At 34.3% G+C, this 23833-nt stretch overlaps 1 protein-coding gene and 1 long non-coding RNA gene across 6 annotated transcripts; both read right to left on the minus strand.

Annotated features, from left to right (window-relative positions):
* Positions 1-78: 78 nt before the first annotated feature.
* Positions 79-893, minus strand: LOC136220427 (uncharacterized). Of its 2 annotated transcripts, none has more exons than XR_010684524.1 (2): positions 733-893; positions 79-639 (listed from the first exon to the last, which is right to left on the minus strand). It is a non-coding gene; the product is annotated as an uncharacterized lncRNA (long non-coding RNA). The 2 variants fall into 2 exon arrangements; XR_010684523.1 differs by having other exon boundaries at positions 688-893.
* A 15167-nt stretch (positions 894-16060) lies between these two features.
* Positions 16061-23818, minus strand: LOC136218026 (UDP-glucosyltransferase 74AE2-like). 4 transcript variants are annotated; one of them, XM_066004749.1, is made up of 3 exons: positions 23122-23817; positions 21058-21140; positions 16061-19156 (listed from the first exon to the last, which is right to left on the minus strand). In XM_066004749.1, exons 1-2 carry the CDS (start codon positions 23734-23736, stop codon positions 21099-21101), a joined length of 657 nt encoding a protein of 218 aa, XP_065860821.1. In that variant the 5' UTR covers positions 23737-23817; the 3' UTR covers positions 16061-19156; positions 21058-21098. The 4 variants fall into 4 exon arrangements, with proteins under 4 accessions (XP_065860821.1, XP_065860820.1, XP_065860822.1 ...); XM_066004748.1 differs by having other exon boundaries at positions 16061-19129; positions 23122-23816; XM_066004750.1 differs by lacking the exon at positions 21058-21140 and having other exon boundaries at positions 23122-23818.
* Between the last annotated feature and the right edge of the window lie 15 nt (positions 23819-23833).

Here is a 23833-nt window from a genome sequence, read left to right on the forward strand (position 1 = left end):
CGAATATTCATTTATGGAGATTTAAATGAAATCTTTTAAATTTGAAATGAACAAAAAAAAAAATATTACAAAAAAAAAAAACATAAAAATCAAAATTTATAATTAAAAACACACTTCTTTGACAAACATGACAACAAAAGCAAAATCAGTCAAAAAGACATAGCAAACATAACCTACTACTATTGTTTGTGGTTAGATGCGATTAGCAAAGTCTCTCTTCTATTCTTCTCTGAAACTCCAACTCCATCGCTGAATACATAATTCCTTAAAATTAGAAAAGTGGTTTAGATTCCAATCCAATAGTTTCCCGATCACTATCCAGTTCTATATGGCTCTCTTGGTTCTTCGAATTTGGGGAGAAACCGCAACTCGACGCATCTTGAGCATCTCTGGATGTGAGCTTTAGCAAGAGGTATATAATTGATTTGTCTTTGATATTGTAGTCGACCAGGGTCCGATCATCCTCAAGTTTGTCGACAGCAAAGATTAGGCGTTGATGATCAGCTGGAAACCCTTGATTCTTTTCGATCTTCATCTTCAGATCGCCGATGGTGTCTAACACCGACACATCAATACTTATGGTTTTTTCGGCCGGAATTTTCACCAGTATTTGCATCCTTCCTTCCTTCTTTTACTTTTCTGATGAAACACAATATTTCTCAACTCTAATTACTTAAAAAAACAAACCGCAGTGGCTTTTTATAGAGTTGGAAAAGAAGAGCGAAAACAAACCGCAGTGGCTTTTTATAGAGTTGGAAAAGAAGAGCTGCTCGGATTCGAATTAGAGCTAGGATGAAACACAAGACAACACCCACGCCTTCTCGGATTTCAATTAGACGCTTTTCTTGCATATCTTTTTTTTTTTTTAACTTGATAACGCCACAAAAGGGAAAGAGATATACTTGTATGCTTATTAGATGCTTATATATAATAATATCCTTGATACATATACTTGTGTGCTTATATTTTTTATATTCTTAAATATATTGTAACAAATTATATTTTCTTACTAAATTTTCAAATTAAAAAACGAATAATGTTTGGGCCAGTTGTCCCTTTGTATTGTTCGCTGTTAATGCCAACCTAATTGGGATTTTCATAGCATTAGGCTTTGCGCTCGCTCTTTTACTAAAAAAGAATAATTCTTTATAAATTCAAACTAAAAGAAATTTCAATGATTTTGGCTTCTTAAATTTAAATTCTTACTAATTCAAATTAAATCATTTTTTGTTTTTAAGCTACCGTTTACTTGAAGAAAAATATTTTACGACTAAGAGGGTATTTGTTTCAGCTTTTCGGAAGAACGTTGAGCGTTTCACTCCAAACCGCATGAAATATAGCATTTGGTTAAGTTTATATAACCGCAGCGTTTAGCATTTTCTCTGGAAACTGCAGCATTTTGGAGCGTTTTGGAGCTTTTCATAAATATCTGTTTGCAGTTAGTTGTTATTGACAGAATTATCCTTCTTATTTCCACAAAATATGTTTATTCTTTAAGATTATTTATATTTCTATAACATAATTACCGGAAAACAAGATTTTGTTGCGTTCAATAAATTTTTTATTTTTTATATAGATTATTTTTATTAATTTGTGTAACATATTTTTTATTTTATAATAGGATAAGGTGCAAAAATACCACAACATTGTCTTGTACAAGTTGGACAAAAAATTTCTGATATTTCATCGAATTTATAAATATTAATTTTCAATTTTATTGTTAAATCACAAAAAATATGAAATATCTTTTTTAGAACTACTGATATGTACAATTGGTGTATAATAAGAAATAAAATATCTATGTTTTCTAATAATATCTGAAATCGACCCAACTTGCTAATGTTAGAGGTAAAATTGTACCATTTTAAACATTAAGAGTAAAATTATTTCTAGTTGTAAACATTATGTGCATTTTTTCACATTTTTCCTTTTATAATTTCATCGTTGATTAATTTAAAACATGTCCATTTTAAACATTTTAAATCTGAACAGCAACAGTTCAATATAATTTTACCAAACACTAATAATTAAACAGCTAATAACAAACAACTAACAACAACAGTTAACAGCTTACTGCAACTGCAAACAGCTAACAGCAACCGCAACCGCAACAGCTATTAGCTAACAGCTGAACCAAACAGACCCTAAGAAATTTTTTTGTGTGTATTTAACTACAATACCAAAAAACATTTTCCGATTTTTGTTTATCATATTCTTATCACTAATTTAAAGTATATAATTTTCGGTGCTTATTGATAAAACTGAAAATTAAATGCTAAATACTTAATTTTAAGTGTTGAAAGTATTAAATAATACAATGTTAACTTTTTGATAAATACAAAAAAAATAAAAATAAGTACTTGATATAAAAGTAATAGTTGAAACTTAAAACTTTAACTTAAATATCATGACTTGTCATAATAAGTTATTATTAACTTAATTGAACTTTTTAAGTGGTTGAATCGAAGAATTGAAATGACACTATGCCATTTTCCCTTTGACATGACAGACATTTGTTTTCGTGTCGTCTGAATATTTTTCGTGACAGTATTTTAACTGTATGTCATCTGAAAATGAAATAAAAAATGCGCTCGATTCTCAAATGACATTACGATTACATAATCCTGTCATCCAAAGAAAACGCATGTTTTCGTTAAATTTGATGCGCTCAACAGATGACACTTCTAATAAATGAATGTCATTGTTTGCCGAAAACAAAAAAGCGACAAATAAAATTTCACTTACGTGGCCATACCAAATTTTAGGCGCTCTATTGTTTGACTAAAATTTCAACTGATATATAAACCCTCTCTCTAATCCCAAACCCCAGTTTAGGTTACGCAAGAGCTTCATCCCTCTCATTCCTCTCTATCTCCATGGCTGATTTGAACATGCAATCACTGGGTGAGCTATAAACACGGTACTGGTAAGTATCTATTTTTTTTTTTTGTAGAAACAGGAAAGGAAAACACAAACAAAGAAAAACTAACCCGGGATCAGCCTAGGAAGGCTAACCCCAAACCTATCCTCTAAAAGAAGAGACGAAATAAAGATGGGAGGATCAGAAAGGGTAGAAACACCTAACATCCCCTCATGCCCAGCAGCCGCCAAGCGATCCGCAACCCGGTTCTGTTCCCTGTAAATGTGGCTGAACTTTAAGAACTCAAAGGAAGGGCGAAGCCTTAAAATAGCTTTGATAAGATTTTGGTTGTTAAGACAAATAGCCTGGTTATCAGAAATCCTGTTGATTGCCTCCATGTTATTAGATTCCACAGATAACCTTTTAACACCCAGGCTAATGGCAAGCTTGATACCCGAGAGAATATCCCAAAGTTTCGCCGAAAAGGAAGAACCCATCCCCAGGTTCTGGGTAAACCCAGCCAGCCAGGCGCCACCCGCATCACGAAGAACTCCTCCGACAGCTATCTTGCCATTGCTAATGCAGGAGCCATCCCTATTTAGCTTCACTACCCCTTCTCTTGGCTTGCTCCAACCAATGAGGTGGACCTCTCTTTTCGGGGTAGACCTAACAAGGGGATCCCCTTTGAAGCTCTCAGTAATAATAGAGAGTTTTTTCGAGAAGAAATCAAGTAAGTCAGGAATAAAGACAGTTTTATCAGCAAAAATCTCCTCATTCCTCCACTTCCAAATTTGGTGACAGATGATAGCAAAGAAAATGTCACCATGCTCTATGTTAGCCATTAATTTCCCACTAGCACCATCAGAGAACCAGTCATTCTCAGAGTGGGCTATGAAGGAAAGAAGAATGTGGTGAGGGAGACTGGTAAGTATCTATTGATTTTCATTGTTCCTTACTCTCTCTTTTCCTCATCTGATTTACTTTTGTGTATGTCGATTTCAGCAGCTGGAATAAGGATCTATTGATTTTCAGAGCTATGATTCAAAGGGTTAGATCACTCGCTTAGATACTGATTTTATTGTATTCATTGTTAGATTCACCGCTGAAATTCTTTTGTTTTTATCTTTTTTAACCTAGGGCAATACAGTGCCGGTTGCTGAAGATGTTCTAATTTCTTTTTATTTGAACATAATATTTGCAGGGATAATGCTACATGCGAAGGCTGACTGAAGAGATTGTCAATCAGTTCTTGCGTTTAGCATATGGGAAGATTTATTTAACTTATTGAGTATATATTGTTGTTATGTTGGTTTGAACTGATTGGTTGCATGTATGAGATAGGTTTGCAATATATCTTCCACTTGGATTATTATCTGAATGAGTATGTGTATGTATATGAACATAGAACTCATTGATTTAGGAAACTAGCCTGATTTTGAGTATATATATATATATATATTGTTATGTGGGTTTGAACTGAACGATTACATATATGTATGATGTTGTGAGTGATGATGAAATGATTGGTATGAACTGATTGGTTAGATATAACTGTTTAGGAAGCTAGGACTCATAGAGTTTACGCATGAATGATCATTAAGCATTTGGCTTATTAGGCATACTCTAAAGCTTTGAATGTTCATTGTGATTGGCAATACTCTTACACCTATGAGTTATACTGATAGAAGTGATTGAGTATGTGTATGTGTATGTGTATGAAACATGTTTATGTTTGATGTTCTGTTGATGTTTATGTTTGAGGTTCTGTATGAGTATGTGTACGATTGTTCATTTGGGCATGTAGCTTATTAATCATGCATCAAGTATTAGAGGAACATTGTAAAAGGGTCATTCAGCATGTATGAAGCATGTATTAAAGGGTAAATTTAGGCTAATTGCATGTACTGATATGGCTTGCAAATGATAAGATATCACCATACTCTTTTTTATTTGAACATGACTTATGATGATAAGTAAGGAATACGTTGTCTTGAATAAGCAAGGAATAGACATGCACGGATAAGTTGTCTACTTGTTATAGCATGTTCACTTGAATATACATGTCTGCTTGAATAAGTTGTCTACTTGTTATAGCATGTTAGGCATACTCCTAAATCTCCATTACTATGTATCATGTCGCTTGGCTTGTTATGCTTATGGAAAAGTGTTTAACATGGTGATGAAGTTGTATGATTCTAACAACACAAGTTTATAACTAAGCTTGTGGTGACAGTATCATACACTTCATCACCATGCTAACTTCATCATAAAATGTACAATCCAAGTGGCAGGTACATAGAGGTGGCTTTATGATGCTATGAGAACAAGTTTTAGACATACACGAATAAGTTGTCTATTTGTTATAACATGTTAGGCATACTCTTAAAGCTGAAAATGTTATTAAAAACCATTCAGGATGGTGATGAGATAAATTTACAATATACCTTCCACTTGGATTGTTATCTGATTGAAACCATTCAGGATGTTGATGGGTTTTCAATGCTATCAGCATAAGTTATGAACTTGATATTATGTTTAAGAAGGTAGCTGATCATGCATACTCTTAAAGCTGAAAATGATGAACTTTCCTGATTCTTTTCTATTTTAACATGAGTTATACTGATGAGACATATGTTTCATGTCAATTTAGCATGTTATGTGTTATGTGTCTATGTATGAAGCATGTTGGCTTGTTTTATGTTCTGTTTATGAAGTAACTGATTCAGGAATAGACATATGTTTCATATCAATTTAGCATGTTATGTGTTAGGAAGTAGAACTGATTCAATTTAATAGACATAAACGAATAAGTTGACTACTTTGTTATAGCATGTTATGATCCACTTGAATATACATATATATGTCTACTTGAATAAGTTGTCTACTTTGTATTGCCTATCAAAAAAGGATAGCGTGCAAGGGGGGCATTATGATGTGACGTGCGAATAGCGTACAGGGGGGGCGTGATGCGCGAATAGAAAGGAGATTTTGATGCTAAAGAAACACTGGAGCTAGATGGATGCAGTGGAGTACTGGAGGGGCATGGAGCCAACATTGAAGATCAGATTGATTACCAAGTATATTTGTAATTAGTAATCATTATGTTCTTCAAGAATGGCTCTATGCCCATCCAGTAGTCCACACCATCCAGCTCAGTGTTTCTTTGGCATCCAAATCTCCTTTCTTCAAGAATGTGTAGATGGTAACCAAGGATATCGGGATGATGGGGAACCATTAGAGTTAAATGGCATCGAATATTGGAGGGGCATGGAGCCAACATTGAAGATCAGATTGATTACCAAGTACATTTGTAATTAGTAATCATTATGTTCTTCAAGATTGGCTCTATGCCCATCCAGTAGTCCACACCATCTAACTCAATGGTTGCCCAGCATCCAAATTTCCTTGCTATTCGCACATCACGCCCCCCTTGTACGCTATTCGCACGTCACATCATAATGCCCCCCTTGCTTGCTATTTGCACATCATATATCCACTGCATGCTCTTCAGACCATTTCCTGGCAGTTGCTACATAACCTGCCCTGTTGCTGATGTATCATTCAGCAATTCGCTCTCGGCCAGGAAATGGCCTCTCAATGAAGGACTCTACCAGAAGTCCATAAATATTCCACAGCAGCTATAAAATGCATAGATAAATTAAATTAGACCCCAAACATGAGTAGATAAACTAGACCCCAAACATGAGTAGATAAACTAGACCCCAAACATGAATAGATAAATTTACGGGTAAAAAATACATAGATTTATAGCATCATCTTACCGTGGCAATACTATGGGCAGGGCGATCAAGTAGTTGGGGCATAGAAACATGCCCCAAGGGGCCGATATTAGGATGGTAAATTTTGGTCCTGAATATGACCTGCGAACAATAGTAATATCATGAGTGTATTTACAAATATATGAACTGATTTATGTGTGTTAACAAGTTTATGCATGTTCTTACAACTAGAGGTGTGGAGGGGAAATCGACAGGGAAGTCCATGTCGACTATGAATACACCTCCTTCATAAGGAGTGTTTGGAGGGCCCTTCATCACGGCAGTCCATTGCCGCTGGTCAGGACCATATATATTGACAAGCCACCTGGGTGCCTCATATCGGAGTAGGTCAATCTGAAACTCAACATTACGATAGAGGTTCCTTACAAGTCTATCCATGCTCGAAATAACAAACTGTAAGTATAGTGTTAGGTTGCCCTGGGTGACTATTGAGAATTGGTAAACGCTTCCTATTTATAATGTGGGTGGGTAAGTGAAGGGTCTCAGAATGGAGAAAGGGTAAAAGGAGATTAATTAGGTCTATCTGTATACGGTACGTAATTAATGAGCATCATCAATTGATTTTGCAGATATCAAAACTTTGGGGATTCGAGGAGACGATGACTTAGATATGCTTCAGTTCAATTTGGATTTGGCTTTCCAATCAACACCACCACGCCTCTGAAAGATTGATTATATATTGACAGATTTGGAGATGTACATTAATTGCTTATTTTTTTTTTACCTTACTACATTCAGAAATTTGTGTAGTTCAAATGTAAACAGATTATGAGCATTAGTCTCCAATAAAATTAAAATCATTGATATATAGAAATTCTTGTTCATTTGATTATTGTTCATTTCCAGAATCATTCGAAGAAGGCAAGGAGTGACATTTACGTTTAAAAAAATATCATCTAAACAACAATAAAAAGACATTAAAATAAAAGAATTTGTCATCTAAAATAAATCTATTGACATGATTGATTAAGACTTATGCCATATGATACAAGTTACTACGACAGAAATTATTATAAAAACTGTCACTGTGAATACCAATGTGCCAATTTCCCATATAGCGACTTGACATTTTTAATTATTAGTAGGTCATGTGATGACATTAAAAGTGATGTTAATAAATAAAAAGATGCATCGTAACAATGTTCATATGACAGTACGAAACTAGGCTGATGTCATGTATAGTATATTCAAAGGATAGAACCTAACCGTCGTCTGAAGGTGCAATAGACGGCAGCGAGCCCTGTGACAGATTTATATCTCGCGGGACGACGGTTTCTAACCGTCGTCTGAAGGGGGTTTTGGCTTAGTGTGATCAAACACATTTAATATAAATTGATAAGATGTAAAAATACTCATGTTGTTTACCGATAGAAGTAATTTTACCACTAACATTTAAAATGGTGCAATTTTACCCTAACATTGACAACCAAACAGAATTACAGAATACATATATTTTATTTTGTATTCTGCACGAAGGGTATATCAATTGGTTCTAAAAAAGATTATATTTTTTGTGATTTAATAATAGATTTGAAGATTAATATTTTTAAATCTCGTGAATATTTGAATTTTGTTTCGGCCAACTAGTATAAAATACAATATATTTTTTTAATTTGTTTTCACATCTAATCATATATTTATGATCTGTTACTAATTAGTGATAAAATGACATATATGTGAAGTGAAAATGACAAGATTCATGGTTGAGAAGACAGTTTGATGAATTATTTCTCAAATTGACCTAACTAGTCAATATTAGGGGTAAAATTGCTCTATTATCTTCACTTTCACTGATACAGTGTGCGATGGACCATCCTTTGTGCTTATACCGGCCGTCTTGAGAAAGGCAGCCTCTATTATCTTCACTTTCACCGATACTAAACCTACCAAATATGGTAATCACATGCCCGAACCCGAAATCTCTTCGTTTTTTTACTCATTGCCCTCAGTGAGTCATCCACGAGTCTCATGATGTTAGTCCCGAAGCCATTCTCTCTACAGTAAAGTAAAGAAGTTGATGCTTATCGACTTGATTAGTCTCGGCTTTTCCCGTAGAGATAAAAGGGGTGAATTTATGTAAAAGGTTCAAAATAGGATATTCTATGTGTTTAGATTGTAAATTCGAAATGTTATAATCAGTTGCCCTTGTTATAGGTTTCCAGTATATTTTGGCACTCAGCCCCACATGCCATTTTATTAGTGGGTCTTTACTCATCCAACAACCTAACTTAGTTGTAACCACTCTATACTTACTGTGTATGATTCTCCGAACAATCGAAATTGAAAGACATATTTATTTTTTACGGGTACTTAATTCATGGTGTTATAACATTCAGTCACCATGGACATGTAAACTTTAAATTAGATTTTTGAAAAATAATCTCAACCCATACACTTCAAATTTTCCTCAAATTCTACATGTCATCCCCATTGCACAAGAAATCAAACACCGAAAATGCTGTGTATCGTGTAGTAGAAATGTTTTGAAACCATTTACCTTCCTCCACTATGTGAATCAAGAAGGGACAACCGAAAGTAATTGATAAAGTTGGCAAATCTTGGTTATGGTAGTGGTGGTGGTGAATTCTAAGCAACTTTTCTATTATGTCATTCCGCGTCCATAGTGGTTGGCTTAACTCAATTTTCTTTTACACTCCTTTTGCACTTTCAATAGAATTAGAACATACAAAAACACAAATCACAAAAAAAAGATATATAAAAATGAAAGCTTGAAGGTCTAAAAGTGGAGGTTATTTGGAGAGGGGTTTTAAGAGATGGAAGAATATGAAGGGGTTATGGGTGATAAATAAGGATTTAGTGGGAATTAATTGTTTTGGGAAGTTAAAAACGTATTGGGAAGTGGAAAACCTATTTAGGGAATGGGGAAAAGTTGTATTTGGGGAGATATTATCGTCCTTTAGGCATCCATATCGCGTGTGAAAACATAGGAAATTTCTAGTTGAATTTTAACACCAATAGTGACGCATGTTCGTAACGCGGCCACTATTGACTAGATCAATAACGACGTGTTCTCCCCAAGCACGTCGATATTAGAAAAATTAATACAAGCATAAATAGCGACATGTGTTACCTTATGAGTGTCATTATTGATAAATTCATTTCGATTAACAAAATTATATAAAGATCACTATCGATGCACGATATTTACATGCATCACTATTATCCAATCAATAATGATGCACGTTATCTATAAGAGTCGCTCTTAGTAAATTCATTAAAGGTTCAATAACAACACGGGTTAATTAATTACGTGTGTCACTATTGAACCATCAGTAATGTATATATGGCTGTCTCTATCCACACTCACTTGTGACGCCTGATATATTTACCATCTCTATTGATAGTCATTAGCGACGTATATTACAAGAGGTTGCACTATTGACCATTTTCCAATGTGTTTTTTTAAGAGATTCTGATATCAAGTCAGTTTGGCTCAATTTGGTATAAAAATTTAATGGGTAAATTATATCCATGGCTACTGAACTTTACTCATTTTAACATTATGGTCACTAAATTTCAATTCTTAATTGTATGGCCACTGAACTTTATTCTTTTTAATACCGGGTGCCATTGAACTTTAACTAATTCCTTAAAATGACCGGTAACGACCTCAAAATGAAAATATTCAAGAATTAAAGTTGTTCAGAACGACATTTACCAAGAAACCATATTTTTTTTATTTTCCAAAATCACCTTTTTTGAAGCTTTCTCTCTCTTCAAATTCACTCTCTCCTAACCAAAAAAACACTTAAATGACCTCAAAACGAAATTTTTCAATAATTAAACTTCCTTAGAATATCGTTAACTCTTAGAATTTTTTATTTTGAAACTGTCAATTGTCGTTTTGAGACGTTGAGCGGCCACTAGTATTAAAAAGTGTAATGTTCAATGGTCATGTGGTTAATTTTCCCAAAATTTAATTAGTTTGTGAACTTTAGAAATGTCTCATTAGCTTTTTACACTTACTTAATATGCTATATTGACCCCAAAACTTACTTATATAATCTATTAGGCCCTGTTCTTTTTGACTTAATTTCAGCATAAGTAAGTCCAGTTAAGTTCAGTTCAGTTAAGTTAAGTTAAGTTAAGTTAAATTTAGTTAATTTAATTTCAGTTCAGTAATTTATAATTATTTATTATAATTATAATTATTTATATATAATTTATATATAATTTATAATTTAATATTATTTATATATAATTGATCATTATTTATTATATTACAATTATTTATATATAGTTTATAATTTTTTTATAGAAATTGGAACGAGACAGAACTTGGACGGGGTGAGCACCTCAAGGCCCAAGAACTGTCAAACCCGCAAGATATTAATAAAAGAAAAGGTGAGTGTTTGAACAAGAGAAGAGGAAGGAGAACAAACAAGAAGAAGGGGGAAGGAGAACAGTTTAGGAAAGGTCAAGAAAAACGCAAGTGAGAAATATTACAAATGTCATCATTGATAAACCTGTGGCAAAAAGCAGGAGCTGAAGGCCACCAATTGATCACTGAGGAATAGACTCCAAACTTTGCCAATGCATCAACAACTCTATTTCCTTCCCTAAAGATGTGTGTAAAGAGAATGTTCATCCTAGAGCAAATGCTGAGACAGTGCAACCACTCTTGTCGAATACTCCAAGGAACATCCATGGAACGATGTCGAAGCAGATTAACTACGTACATGGAGTCTGACTCAACCCAAAGCTAATGCCAATTTTTCTCCCAAGCAAGTTCAATTGCGAAAATGGCGGCTCTCAATTCAGCCATATAAGCAAAAGGAGGGGTAGAAAAAGCAAAACAACCTTTGGGAAAGCCACAATAGTTGCGAAAAATGCCTCCCGCTCCAGCCTCGCTAGGAGTGCCAAAAGCAGAGTCGTCCATATTGACTTTAACCCAGCCCGGAGGAGGTTTAAGGCAATGGACCGGAATAATGTTGGGAGCAGGAGGCGGCCTAGGAGAAGCTAGAAGGCGGGATAAGATATTAGCATCTCTCCGAGAAGAGCAAAAACCTTTAGAAATGGCCAAGGACTCTCGAATCATTCGAAAGAGGGTGATATTCGAGTGCTGAATAGAAGGAGAAACTTCCTTACAGATTGCTTCATTCCTGCAATGCCAAATTAACCAGATGCAAGCGACAGCGGCAACACGCCAGATCATCAACACCTGTGAGTTAAAATGAATGCTATGAAGAATGCTGAAGAAGTGGATGAATTAAGAATGACGAGGCAAAGAGCAGTCAAAATGAATCTCAAGGGCCCTCCAAAGAGAATCTGCAAAATAACAGCTAATGAATAAGTGGTCAATGGACTCAGCATCCCTACCACATAGAGCACAATGAGAGGCAATGGAGAATCCAAGATGCTGCAGGAGGTCATGAGTTGGAACCCGTCCATGCAAAACTCTCCAGAAAGTGAAGGAACAAGAAGGGGGAGTGTGAGCATTCCAAACAAATTTATACCAGTCCACCGAGGAGGAACTAGGAGTGAGAACCGAATAGTACTCTTTGGTAGAGAAAATGCCCTTCGTAGAGGGTTGCCAAGCACAGAAGTCAATATCATCTCTACCCCGGTGAATAGATCGAATACTGTCTTGAACAACCGAAGGTAGAGTGCCTAAGTCAAGCCACTCTGAATTTACCAAAAAATCATTAATAGAATTATAGCGAGAACGCTTATCCTGATGATCAAGGCCCAATCTGTCTGCCACCGATGGTACGATCCACCTATCTGTCCAAAAATTAAGCGATGAAGATTGACCAATCCACCAAAAGGTCTGGTCCCAAATGGAAGAATAAACAAACTTACAAGAGGACCAGATCAAAGAAGGAGCAATGGTAGCTTTAGGCAAACCAGAGACAGCCATAAATCTGGACTTCATCAGAGAAAGAGCTAGACTGGTATCTTGAATCAATTCCCAACACATCTTAGCCAAGAGAGCCTGGTTAAAGATCCTAAAGTCCTTAATGCCCAAACCACCCCCTTCCAAACTTTTGCAACAAGGAACCGTGATTATCTTCCTCTGATCAATACAACCCGTCCAAAGGAAGTTCCTAACACTTCTATTGAGCTTATTCAACAATCCCACTGGCCACTTATAGATCAAGAATGAATGAACTAGAGAACCAGTAATAGCAAACTTAATTAGAGCTAAACGCCCTGCAAATGAGAGAGAGCTACCTTTCCATTTGCTAAATTGAGAGAGAAATTTATCAGTAAGACTGCTGAGATGTCGAGCCCTTGGAGCTCCTTTGAATAGAGGGACCCTTAAGTAACTGAAAGGGAGAGACTCCAAACGGATGCCAAGACAGTGAGCAAGACGAACCCTCTTTGGAGGACTCACATGAGAACCAAAAAAGATAGCAGATTTGTCCCAACTAACCTGCTGACCGGAGATCTGTCCATAGAGCAGGAAGAAATCCTTGAGAGCATGCAAGTTGATCAAAGATGCCACTCCAAAAATGAGTATGTCATCAGCAAAAAGAAGATGAGAGGGAAAAGAATTTCCTCCAGAATAATACATGGGGGAATAAGTACCCTCCCTCACCATCTTAGCAAGCCAACGAGAGAAAAAATCCTCAGCAATGTCAAACAAAAGAGGAGAGAGGGGGTCCCCTTGTCTAACCCCTCTAGAACAAGAAAAGTAACCCTTTGGAGAACCATTAATCATCACCGAAATACGAGAAGATGCTAGAATGTTTAGCATCCAATCCCTGAAAGTGAGAGAAAAACCAAAGGAATCCAACACAGCCAAGAGGAAGTTCCAATCTAAAGTATCAAATGCCTTACGAATATCAATTTTTAAGGCCATGTGTCCACCAAAACGTTTTCTGTCAAGCATATTAACTCCATCAGAAGCTAAGACAATGCACTGATGAATGCTTCTACCTTTAAGGAAACCATACTGGTTGGAAGAGACAATTCTTGCTGCAATAACTGCAAGGCGATCAGCAAGAATTTTTGAGATGATTTTAAAACCAAAGTTACTCATCACAATTGGACGAAAATTCTCAATTCTGTCAGCTTCAGCAACTTTAGGAATTAGAGCCATAATACTAGAGTTTAAACTAGGCAGGATACAACCATGATCAAAGAAAGCCTGGACCATATTGCAAACATCCTTCCCTACAATATCCCAAAATAATCGATAAAAAATTCCCCCAAAACCGTCAGGTCCAGGGGCACTATCAGGATCCATGGAAAAGACCGTGTCTTTAATAGTTTCAATGGAAGGTTTAGAAGTTAATTCCTCATTTTCCAAAGAAGTTACCAAGTTGGGAATTACCTCATTAATTGAAGAAAGATCAACATGTTCCCTAGAACTGCGAAAGAGATTAGAGAAACATTCAATTACATGATCAGATAATCTAATCGTGTCAGAAGTGGGACCCTCATCTTCGATCCTCAAATGATGAATGCCGACCAATGTCTTTCTAACTTTAGCAGACCTTTGGAAAAAACTAGTGTTCTGATCCCCCTCTTTAAGCCACTTAACACGGCTTTGCTCTTTGTACATCATTTCCTGCCGAAGAAGCTGTAAATCAAGGTTGGAACAGGCGGCATAAGCAGCATTACTCAAATCCAGAGAATCACCATGTTCTGAAATTTGCTTTTGAATATCATCAAGATGAACTTCAGCAAGGTGGATATTAGAATCAATTCTACCAAACACGTTTTTATTCCAATCCCTGAGAATGGGCCTAAGGGTGCAAAGTTTATGACATAAAAGCTGAGTAGGAGGGAGAGAGATGTGAGATGTAGTCTAGTGATTAGCAATTACCCCCTTTAAAGAATCATTAGTGGTCCACATTGTATGGAATCTGAACCTAGCAATCTTTGGTTCCCCAATCCTGCATTGAAGGAGCATTGGGCAATGATCAGAACTATACCTTGCCAGAGCCGTGCAAGAGATAGAGTCCCAAGAATCCAAAAAGCCCTCAGACACTAAAGCTCTATCCAATCGACATTCAACATGATCCGTCCCATGCCGACCATTGGACCAAGTAAACCTCTGACCCAAAGTATCAATATCAATAAGATCACAATCATCAATAAAATTCCTGAATTCCCTGCAGGATCCAGCAGCAGGAGGGGAACCAAGCTTCTCATGAGAGCCCGTAATAGCATTGAAATCCCCAAACACCAACCAATTATTATTTGGAAAGGCACAACTATAAAGAGAAGACCATAATTCCATTCTTTCCGAAGCTAGGTTACTACCATAAACAAAAGAAAGCAGAAAAGACTTATCACCCAGTTGGTGTTGAACAGTAACATGTTGGGTATGAGAAGAATGAAGATAAAGAGAATAAGCATCCCTAGAGAGAAGCCAAAGAGTCGGCGAGTCTTTATCATTCTAGGCAAAGAGAGAAAGACCCAGAGATCTCCAAAAGAGATCAGCAGTGTTACTAAAACAAACAAGAGGTTCTGCAAGACATAAAAAATCAGGACGATGTTGTTGGCACAAAAGCTTCAGGGCTCGTTCAGTGCGATTATTACCGATGCCCCTACAATTCCGAAATAAAATTATTTGTTATAATTTTTATATATAATATACAATTTAGTATTATTTATATATAATTCATCATTATTTTTATTATAATTATAATTATTTATATATAATATATAATTTATAATTTAGTATATAATTCATCATTATTTATTATAATTATAATTATTTATACATAATTGATTATTATTTATTATAATTTATAATTTATAATTTATAATTTAGTATTATTTATATATAATGTATCTGTTGGTCCCGTGTAACGTGACAGTAATAGTTCCAAGAGGGTTAGGAACTATTTTAAATTTTTAAACTTAATGCTGACTTATTTTTAATCTCAGACTTTAACTTAGTCTCTTCAGGTCAGCACCGCTGAGTAGTGATTGGGACAGCTTCAGTCAGTTGCTGACTTGGGCTGTTTCAACTGTGAGTTAGGAAATAAAACTTGGATTTATTTCCAAACTCAGCATTCAGATTACTCAACTCAGTGTGTGATTGTTAGTGTTTTACTGAGTAATATTAAGCAAGCAATATATATATATATATATATATATATATATATATAGAGAGAGAGAGATAAGGGTTAGAAGTTACTCAGTAGACTTATCCTAGTTCGGCCTCTCCGCCTACGTCCAGTCCCCGGAATCCTTCCAAGCTTTTTGAATCCTCTACTGAGCTCTTTAAAGGTAGAGCACAAACCGTTTACAATAGCAACTGAGTATACAAGAGTACCTTCCTCTATCCCTCTACTCAATCCTATCTCTACCACTGAGTACTATAACCGAGTACTCAGCCTCTCTCTACCACTGAGTACTATAACCGAGTACTCAGCCTCTCTTTTCTAACCTTTTATAAATGATAAGAAATTGTTCTTAATACAACAAAGAACACTTTAGATGAATAAATCAATCTAGACTTTTACACAAAAATAGGAGTTGGTGTAAGAGCTTGCTTTTTCTTTTCAGACAGCTTCTATTTTGGATTTTTCAAATGAATTGACTTGATGAACATTTTTGCTTATCTTTCTTGTTTTGATTCAAGTATGAAGTGGCCTTTTTATAGTGATGTTTGAGACATCAATTATTTGCATCCCGACATAGCCGTTGTGGGGAAACGTTCTTCTTTCGTCATCACTTGGTCAGCACTTAGTGCTGCAGGCCAATCCTGTCTTCTGTCTTCGTCAGATGCCAGATTTGTCTTCTTGTAGATGTCAGATGGTCCGTGCTCCTTTTCGAAAAGTCTTCCAGACAGATTTCTGTGGCTTCTGAACACTTCAGAAAATGGACAGACTTTGTCTTGCAAGTTGACCGATCATTGATGCTGACCTGACGACCACTCAGCTTGACACAGCGGCTTCGCCTTCAAGCTATTTAGAAGAAGACATTTTATTTCTCAAAGCTGAGTTGCATTTTACTCAACTCCGGCTGTGTTACTTGCATTCGCTGACTTTGTCTTTGACTTTCTCTTATACATCTTTAGTTCCTATTCTTATGAATCAACTTACTCAACATTGAACAAACTCATTAGTACAATTAAATTAAGGCACTTAAATTTAATTGTGTTGGAATATTTTTATCATAGAGATTTACTTAAATAATTTTGTCAAATCAAAATCATATGAAAAGGTGTTTCAACAGTATCATTATTTATTATAATTATAATTATTTATATATAATTTATATATAATTTATAATTTAGCATTATATATATATATATATATATATTGGTGCAGGCTATCCTTACTTTGTTACAATACAAAGTAAGGATTACTTTGTTGGATTTACTCTTGATTGTAATTGGAATAGATCTGAACTATTCAATATTTTAGAGGAATTTAACTTGTTGACTTACTGTTCCGGTTACCTTCTTTTCTCCAACTTTATTCACACAAAAGTAGACATCGTTCTGTACTCCTCCTCAACTCCTTCCGTAATTCTTCGATCTTCATCAACTGCTCTTCTCAACTCTCTCCTCAACCCAACTGACCTCCATCTTCTAAATTTAACTCTACCGCCAAACTCATCCATCTTGAAATTCTTTTTATTTTATATGAATCTTGTTGGGTTTAGCTTCTATTTTGAAATTGATCCTCCAACTCGTAATTCAATCGGATCTTTTGGGCTTCCATAATTCTGGTAAGTTTCCTTTCCAATTTTAAATCTAAATTCGATAACTTATGATTGAAATTCTTCTTCTTTTGTTTGAACCTCATTAGGATTAGCTTTCCTAAAGAATCTTTTGCCAATTGAAATTGATGCTCGAAATCTTTGAATTGGAGAGTTATCTAGAGATTGAAGGATGCATGTTCATGGGCTTCATCAAACAAGTTTCTATGATATCTTACTTGAACTTGCCTCTGTGAAGCCAGATTGTATCGATGGAATTGTTTGGCCCTTTCATAATTCTGGTAAGTTTTTAACCCCTTTATCTAATTAAGATACAAAATAATAAGCCTTGGTTATTTTACTGCAATTTTGAGTTTGCTATAGTAATGAGCAGTTGAATGATTTTTATGTATTGATCTAATATTGTGTTGTGAAAAATAGGATTGTGGAATCAAAAGTCGTCTGCTAATTTTTAAACTTAATTGTTATGATACCGTCTTTGAATCCTACTTGACTACCTATGCTAAATCAGTTTGCAATATGTTTAAGCTTAATTAAATGCATTAGTTGTTGCATTTTTGTTGTATGATGGTGCTTCTCATTTATACTGTCAGTTGAACGTACCAAATTCACACCATATTTATGTACTTTTGTTATCAAATTCATACTGGTGTGCCTCAAATTGAACTTCATCTTGAGCACAAAGTTTTCACTTGTAACCTTACTTCTATTTGAAGGGGGCAATTATAAACTAAAAGAAGAAGAAGCCGAACCTCTTAATTTCTGTGTTATGAGTTAGAACTCTCTTTGACTGAGTTGTTATTAACTCCTAGCAAAATAGTTAGAGGAAATAATACCCCTAACAAACAAGAAAATTCAAACTATTGACAGAATCATGTGTAATGGTTCATAGAAAAAACATAGTGTTGCTAATTTGACACAAAAATTTAAATTACAAGTTATTTTTGCAAATTAATAATGTGTAGCATACGTTCAATTGGACAGGTTGTTAGACATGCGGAGAACTGGGTGTCGGCACTTGAAGCAATAGGCCAGATATTCACCCCTAGCTCTGGAAGACCAAATGTTAGAACTTAAGCAAATTTTTGAAACCCTGAGGGTATTATAAGGTTCTCCATAGGGCCTGGTGAAACTATGTTTGTGGTTAGCTTAGTTCTAGTTATATTCATGTAGTTAGCTTAGTTGTAGTTATAGACTGAATATGAATAGTAACTACTTAAGGTAGTTGCTTAGTTGTTTTTTCTTTTCTACTTTTTTACAATGCTTTACTATAATTATAAAGGGCATGGAGCATAGGATTAAACATGATGGTAGTTTATACCCAAAAATAAATTACTTTAATATTACTGTTTGAGAATTATTTAAGCATGATGATGATAATATACGAGGAATAACGCATGGGCATGTATGATTATAATAATTTTCTGCTACTGGAATAATGAATCACGACAAAAAAATAGGCTTTTAACAACACTTTTGTAACAACAGTTTTATAAACTGTCTTATGGGATCAACTAAAAAAGCCCAGAATATTAATTGGCCCTGACTAATATAAATCCACAAGTTATATAGGCGTTTTAATCCCTAATCCATAACACATTCTTAACTTCATATCTCATGTATCCCAGTCTCAAATTGTTAGCTCTCCAAACTCTCGATCACCGTTCGTTAAACTTACCTTTCGCTTTTCTCCGTTTCCCTTTCACCGTTCTCTGTTCGCCTGTCGTGGTCGAAGTTTTGTGATGGGTTTCCTTTTGTTCCTCAATACTCAGTCTCAGTCGTTCTTGTTCAACACTGCTTCTGGATTAGACATTTCTTACTGAAATAGGATCAAAACCACTTCCAGCTGATTCAACAAAAGGTAAATAGTAGCAACAATGGTCTAATGTAGTTGAAGTTAGATAAGGTTCTACATTAATATTATATTTTGTAAAGCCGCACAAGCAAATACCTATATTTTCTTCTGATCATATTGATGATAAGGAAATCCGATTTTGATAAGGAATTACCTAGTTTCACAAGCTTAACTAAACAGCATATATACTGTCTCTACAGGTTGTAATAGTTGATTTTTTCATGGCTGATCAAATGTGCAGTCAGGTAGCTTCAATTTTAAAATAATTTCATACTATATACATATATGTGCAAGGCTTTTTCCTGTGAAAAGACCCTCAGTTTACAAATTTATGGTGTTTCCTTGGTGCATAATATGATGAAATGGTTAGTTTCTGATGTTGAAGTGAATCAATTTTGATGTTCAAGTGAATTAATGATTAGAAAATGTTCACTGTGCATGAAGAATATGCTTAATGGTGCTATGCTCTACTTACATTAACACTAGACTAAAGTATTGCCCTTTTAATGCAAGAATATCTAACTATATATTTTAAGCTGAAAGATTTCCTAAGAGTCCTTATAGATCTATCTGTCATGAATTTGTTCTTTTTTTTATATGAGTAGATATTACTGCATTCAACACTACAAGAGTTTGATATGTGAAATATTGCCGACATGCAAATGTGAAAAAATATTTCCACTATTGGTTGAAGTTCAAATGCAGCATATGAATCTGAAAATTATGTTAACAGAGGAATTTAGATTTATCATGTCCTCTTTTTAATTTCTTTATTCTTTCATGCATACTGCTATAACATAGCTAAGAACATATGCAAGCATAAACATGGTAATGTACACTGTTTTCTCTTATGGATTCTCTTTTATTTTCCAAATTACTAATATGGAGATTATCAATTCTAGGTCACAGTTATTATTATGATGAGCTTGTGGTCCCAATAATTGAAAATACTGCCAATGAAAGGGAACTCAGAATGATCAAGGAGGTAAATTAACTCCCAAATTTTCCTCTTGTTTCTATTAATTCACAAGTCTATTGGAAATTTAGCTTGTATTTGTTGTAAGTTGTGATACTTTATCCCCTTACAAATCATTTAATGTTCTTTATTTTTGAAATAAGCAAAGTTCTTTGACATGTGTCTTTATTTTACTGCTTAATATCAATGTGTTAAGCTAAGCTATGTTAAAAGAAACAGTAATTTTTTTATGGTTATTTAATTTCTTAAGAATCATATATTGAATTATTAATATAGAAAAACACATGTTTACAAATTAAAGGTTCATTTGAGTGATAAAGGTCCAAGTCGTATAAGCTAGGGCTTAAAGCATTATTTGACCCCTGATCTATCTAAAATTTTGGCATTTGGTCCCTGACCTATTATTTGGTCACATTTGGCCTTTGACCTATCCCAATTGGTGAAATTTCACCTAATTTGTATGAATACTTAACGAAATTATTATCTCATTAACAAATAAAGATATTTTGACACTTGAACTTGACATGTGATATTTCTTAAAGTTTTTTTTGCCATATTATGTGGAAATAATTAATTAGATTAAAAAATAAAAAACAAATTCTAAACTAAAATCTATTAAGTTCAAATGTCAAAATATTGTTACTTATCAATAAGATAATGATTCAGTTAAATTTTAATACAAATTTGGTGAAATTTCGCCAATTTGGATATCAGGGGCCAAATGTAACCAAATAATAGGTCAGGGGCCAAATGATAAAATTTTGGATATGTCAGGGGGCAAATAGTGCTTTAAACTTATAAGCTAGATATCTAAAGTTAGTAAAGATAACAAACTTAAATTGAAGAGAACCCATTTAAAAACTGCTTGAACAACCTCGAACTAATTAATCGGATTAAAAAGATGTCTAACGCGCACCTTGTTAATGAGTCTCTCAAAAGCTTGAGTACCATGTTGTTTCATATATGCCAGGAGAAGATGCATGCTCCTATTCTACTTTGCTGTAAACACATATTTTGTGAAGATTGTATATCAGAATGGTTAGTTAATAATATTCTTTTATGTTCGTTGTTATTATCATAGTGACATTCTGATTTCAGGTTTGAAAGAGAGAGAATGTGCCCATTGTGGAAGGCGTTTGTGAGACCTGCAGATCTGAGATCATTTGGTGATGGATCAACGACTTTATTCTTCTAGATATTTTAAATTCTTCTACTGTAAAAATTGAAGGAATTCTAACACAGACCCAAACAGACAGACGAACACTTGGTGAGATGTGGTGCACAGGTAAAATGTGAGTTAACCAAGGAAATGAAACCAGTACAGTACAGTACAAATAGATGATGAGTAGGCATGTTGTGGTCCTTTTAGGAAGAGAAAAAGGTCGAGTGTATCTCTCAAGACAAACAGGTTTTTGTAGTTTTTAAATAGATTGTTGATTGTACTAAGAGTTTTTGAATGACAATATATGGTTATAGTTTATTTACTACCAATGACAACATATTATAATCTCAAAAAAATCAATTTTTATCATTATTGACCAGTAATTCAGTTTCATAGTAATATATGAGATGACCTTAAAAAATGTTAGCAACAGAAAACTTTCGTCAAAGTATGAAGCTGATTACCAACGGTTACACGAATTACAAACAGATTACGGATGACATTTTTGTCGGTAAATATTTGTTTGAAGCGTTTGAAAATCATTGTAGAGGCGGTTTAAACCGCATTTAGGAAAACATCTCTAAGAAAAACCTTATCCCGACGTTTGAGAAAAACCGTCGGTAATATTGCAACAGTGGTAATTACAAGACTCTTGTGACGGTTATAAAAACCATCGGTAAAAAATATACAGACAGTTAAAAACTGTCGCTAAAGTGAAATCAAAACGTCGGTAAAAACCTTTTTTTGTAGTGAATTGCTTGTTTGATTTATTGATTTGTCCTTCCATCTAACAAAAATGTCAAATTAAGGGTCAGAATTTATGGAGTGCTTCTGCTATGGAATGTTAATTGTTTGTTCGTAACTGAATTAAGGTAATAATTTTCAAGAATTAAAGTTTTTCAATGTCGTATTTTTTATGGAACTACATTTTCGATTTTCGAAAATCATCTTTTTTAGAACTTTCTCTCTCTAAACATTAACTTTCTCTCTCTTTACCAAACATCATCTAAATAATCTCAAAATAAAAAAGTTGAAGAGTTAAAGTTGTTTAGAATATTAGTAGTTCTTAAAATATATCATTTTTGAAGTCGTCAAGGGTGATTTTAATAGTATCAATCGAAAAAGTCCTCATTTTGCTAAAGTTGAAAACCTCAATCCTCGTTTTGACAAAAAGTAAATCACAGTCCTTTATCTGAAAATTAGTAAAACTACATGGGTTTTATTTGAAATTTACCCTAAAAAAATCTATTGGTCAATATTGTAGACCCAAAATAGTTATAAAAAATCTATTGGTTAATTTTTTAAAAAAACTCATATCTGTCCTTCAGTCACGTCAGCAAATAAACGACATCTTCACCAAATAAGTAAATAGTGTAACGGAATAAACCACAGTCATTTTTCTGCAAAAAAAAAAAATGTGAAACTACAGAGTTTTTTTTTTTTTGAAATTTATCCCAATTTTTGTAAAAACTCATATTCACCCTTCAGCCACGTTAGTAAATAAATAACGTCTTCACCAAATCCATAAATAGTGTAGCAGAATAAACCACCGTCCTGTATTTAAAAAAAAAAGAAACCACAATCCTTTTTCTACAAAAAAAAAAAAACCATGTGGGTTTTTTTTTTTTTTTTTTTTATTGAAATTTAACCCAAAATATATACATACACAACTAAGACAGTTCGATATAATAAAAAAATGAAAAATTAGGTTCGCACCTATAAAATTAGCTCATGATCGAACTAATCATGTATTCGCGGCTAATATATACATATATAGGAACTTTTCTATAAACATTATGAAAAAGATATAAGTTTTACCTTGTTTTCCAAGCCGTCGAAGGTGTTGAAAAAAACCCAATCAGCATCAGAAATATTCATGAACTGATTACGCAGGAACTCTAAGGTGGTTCGGTAGTCGAAAAAGAAACTGGGTAGATCAAAGATATCAAGTGGAGGCAAACCATCTATTAATACAGGTGTTTGCTCAACGGGAACATTAAGCTTCCCTTTGTATGCTGTTTCGCATATCTTATTAACAGAACAAGACATGGTGAAAAGTGGAGCTCCAGCAATCCCAATCTTTTTAGCTATCTCTAACACCCCAGGCAACAACGAGTCATAAACCACGCAACTAACTCGGTAGCCGGAGTTACTGAGTTTTGCAACAATTTCAGGTAATTCCCTCGAAATGGTATCCTCCAATTTCTGAAAAAAGTCATCATTTTTTTCTATATTTTCAGAAATGAATTCGACATTGACAGAAATATTATTTGGGGATTTGGTAATCTCGGTTTGAGAGATGTAAAGTAGAGTAACTTTGAATCCTTTGGAAGCAAGTCTGTTTGAGAATTGAAGCATTGGGCTAAAGTGGCCTTGGAAAGGCAAAGGGATCGCTATGATTTGAGTTTCTGCTGCTATTTCCTCACTCCCCATTTTGAATCTTTCTGATCTGTAACATGTATTAATTTGTTTTATACACCTTCAGATGGATATTCTTAAAATAATTGATTTCACTGTCTAATAATTCATC

The sequence above is a fragment of the Euphorbia lathyris genome, chromosome 2, assembly GCF_963576675.1.
Source record: "Euphorbia lathyris chromosome 2, ddEupLath1.1, whole genome shotgun sequence".
NCBI lineage: Eukaryota > Viridiplantae > Streptophyta > Magnoliopsida > Malpighiales > Euphorbiaceae > Euphorbia > Euphorbia lathyris.

What these genes read in the sequence shown, in the direction of transcription:
- LOC136218026 (XM_066004749.1), bottom strand. Translation starts at nt 23,736, where the DNA reads ATGGGGAGTGAGGAAATAGCAGCAGAAACTCAAATCATAGCGATCCCT. An exon ending in TCGACGGCTTGGAAAACAAG is followed by an intron (nt 21,141 to 23,121) that starts GTAAAACTTATA and finishes ATGTGTTTACAG; the next exon opens with CAAAGTAGAATAGGAGCATG.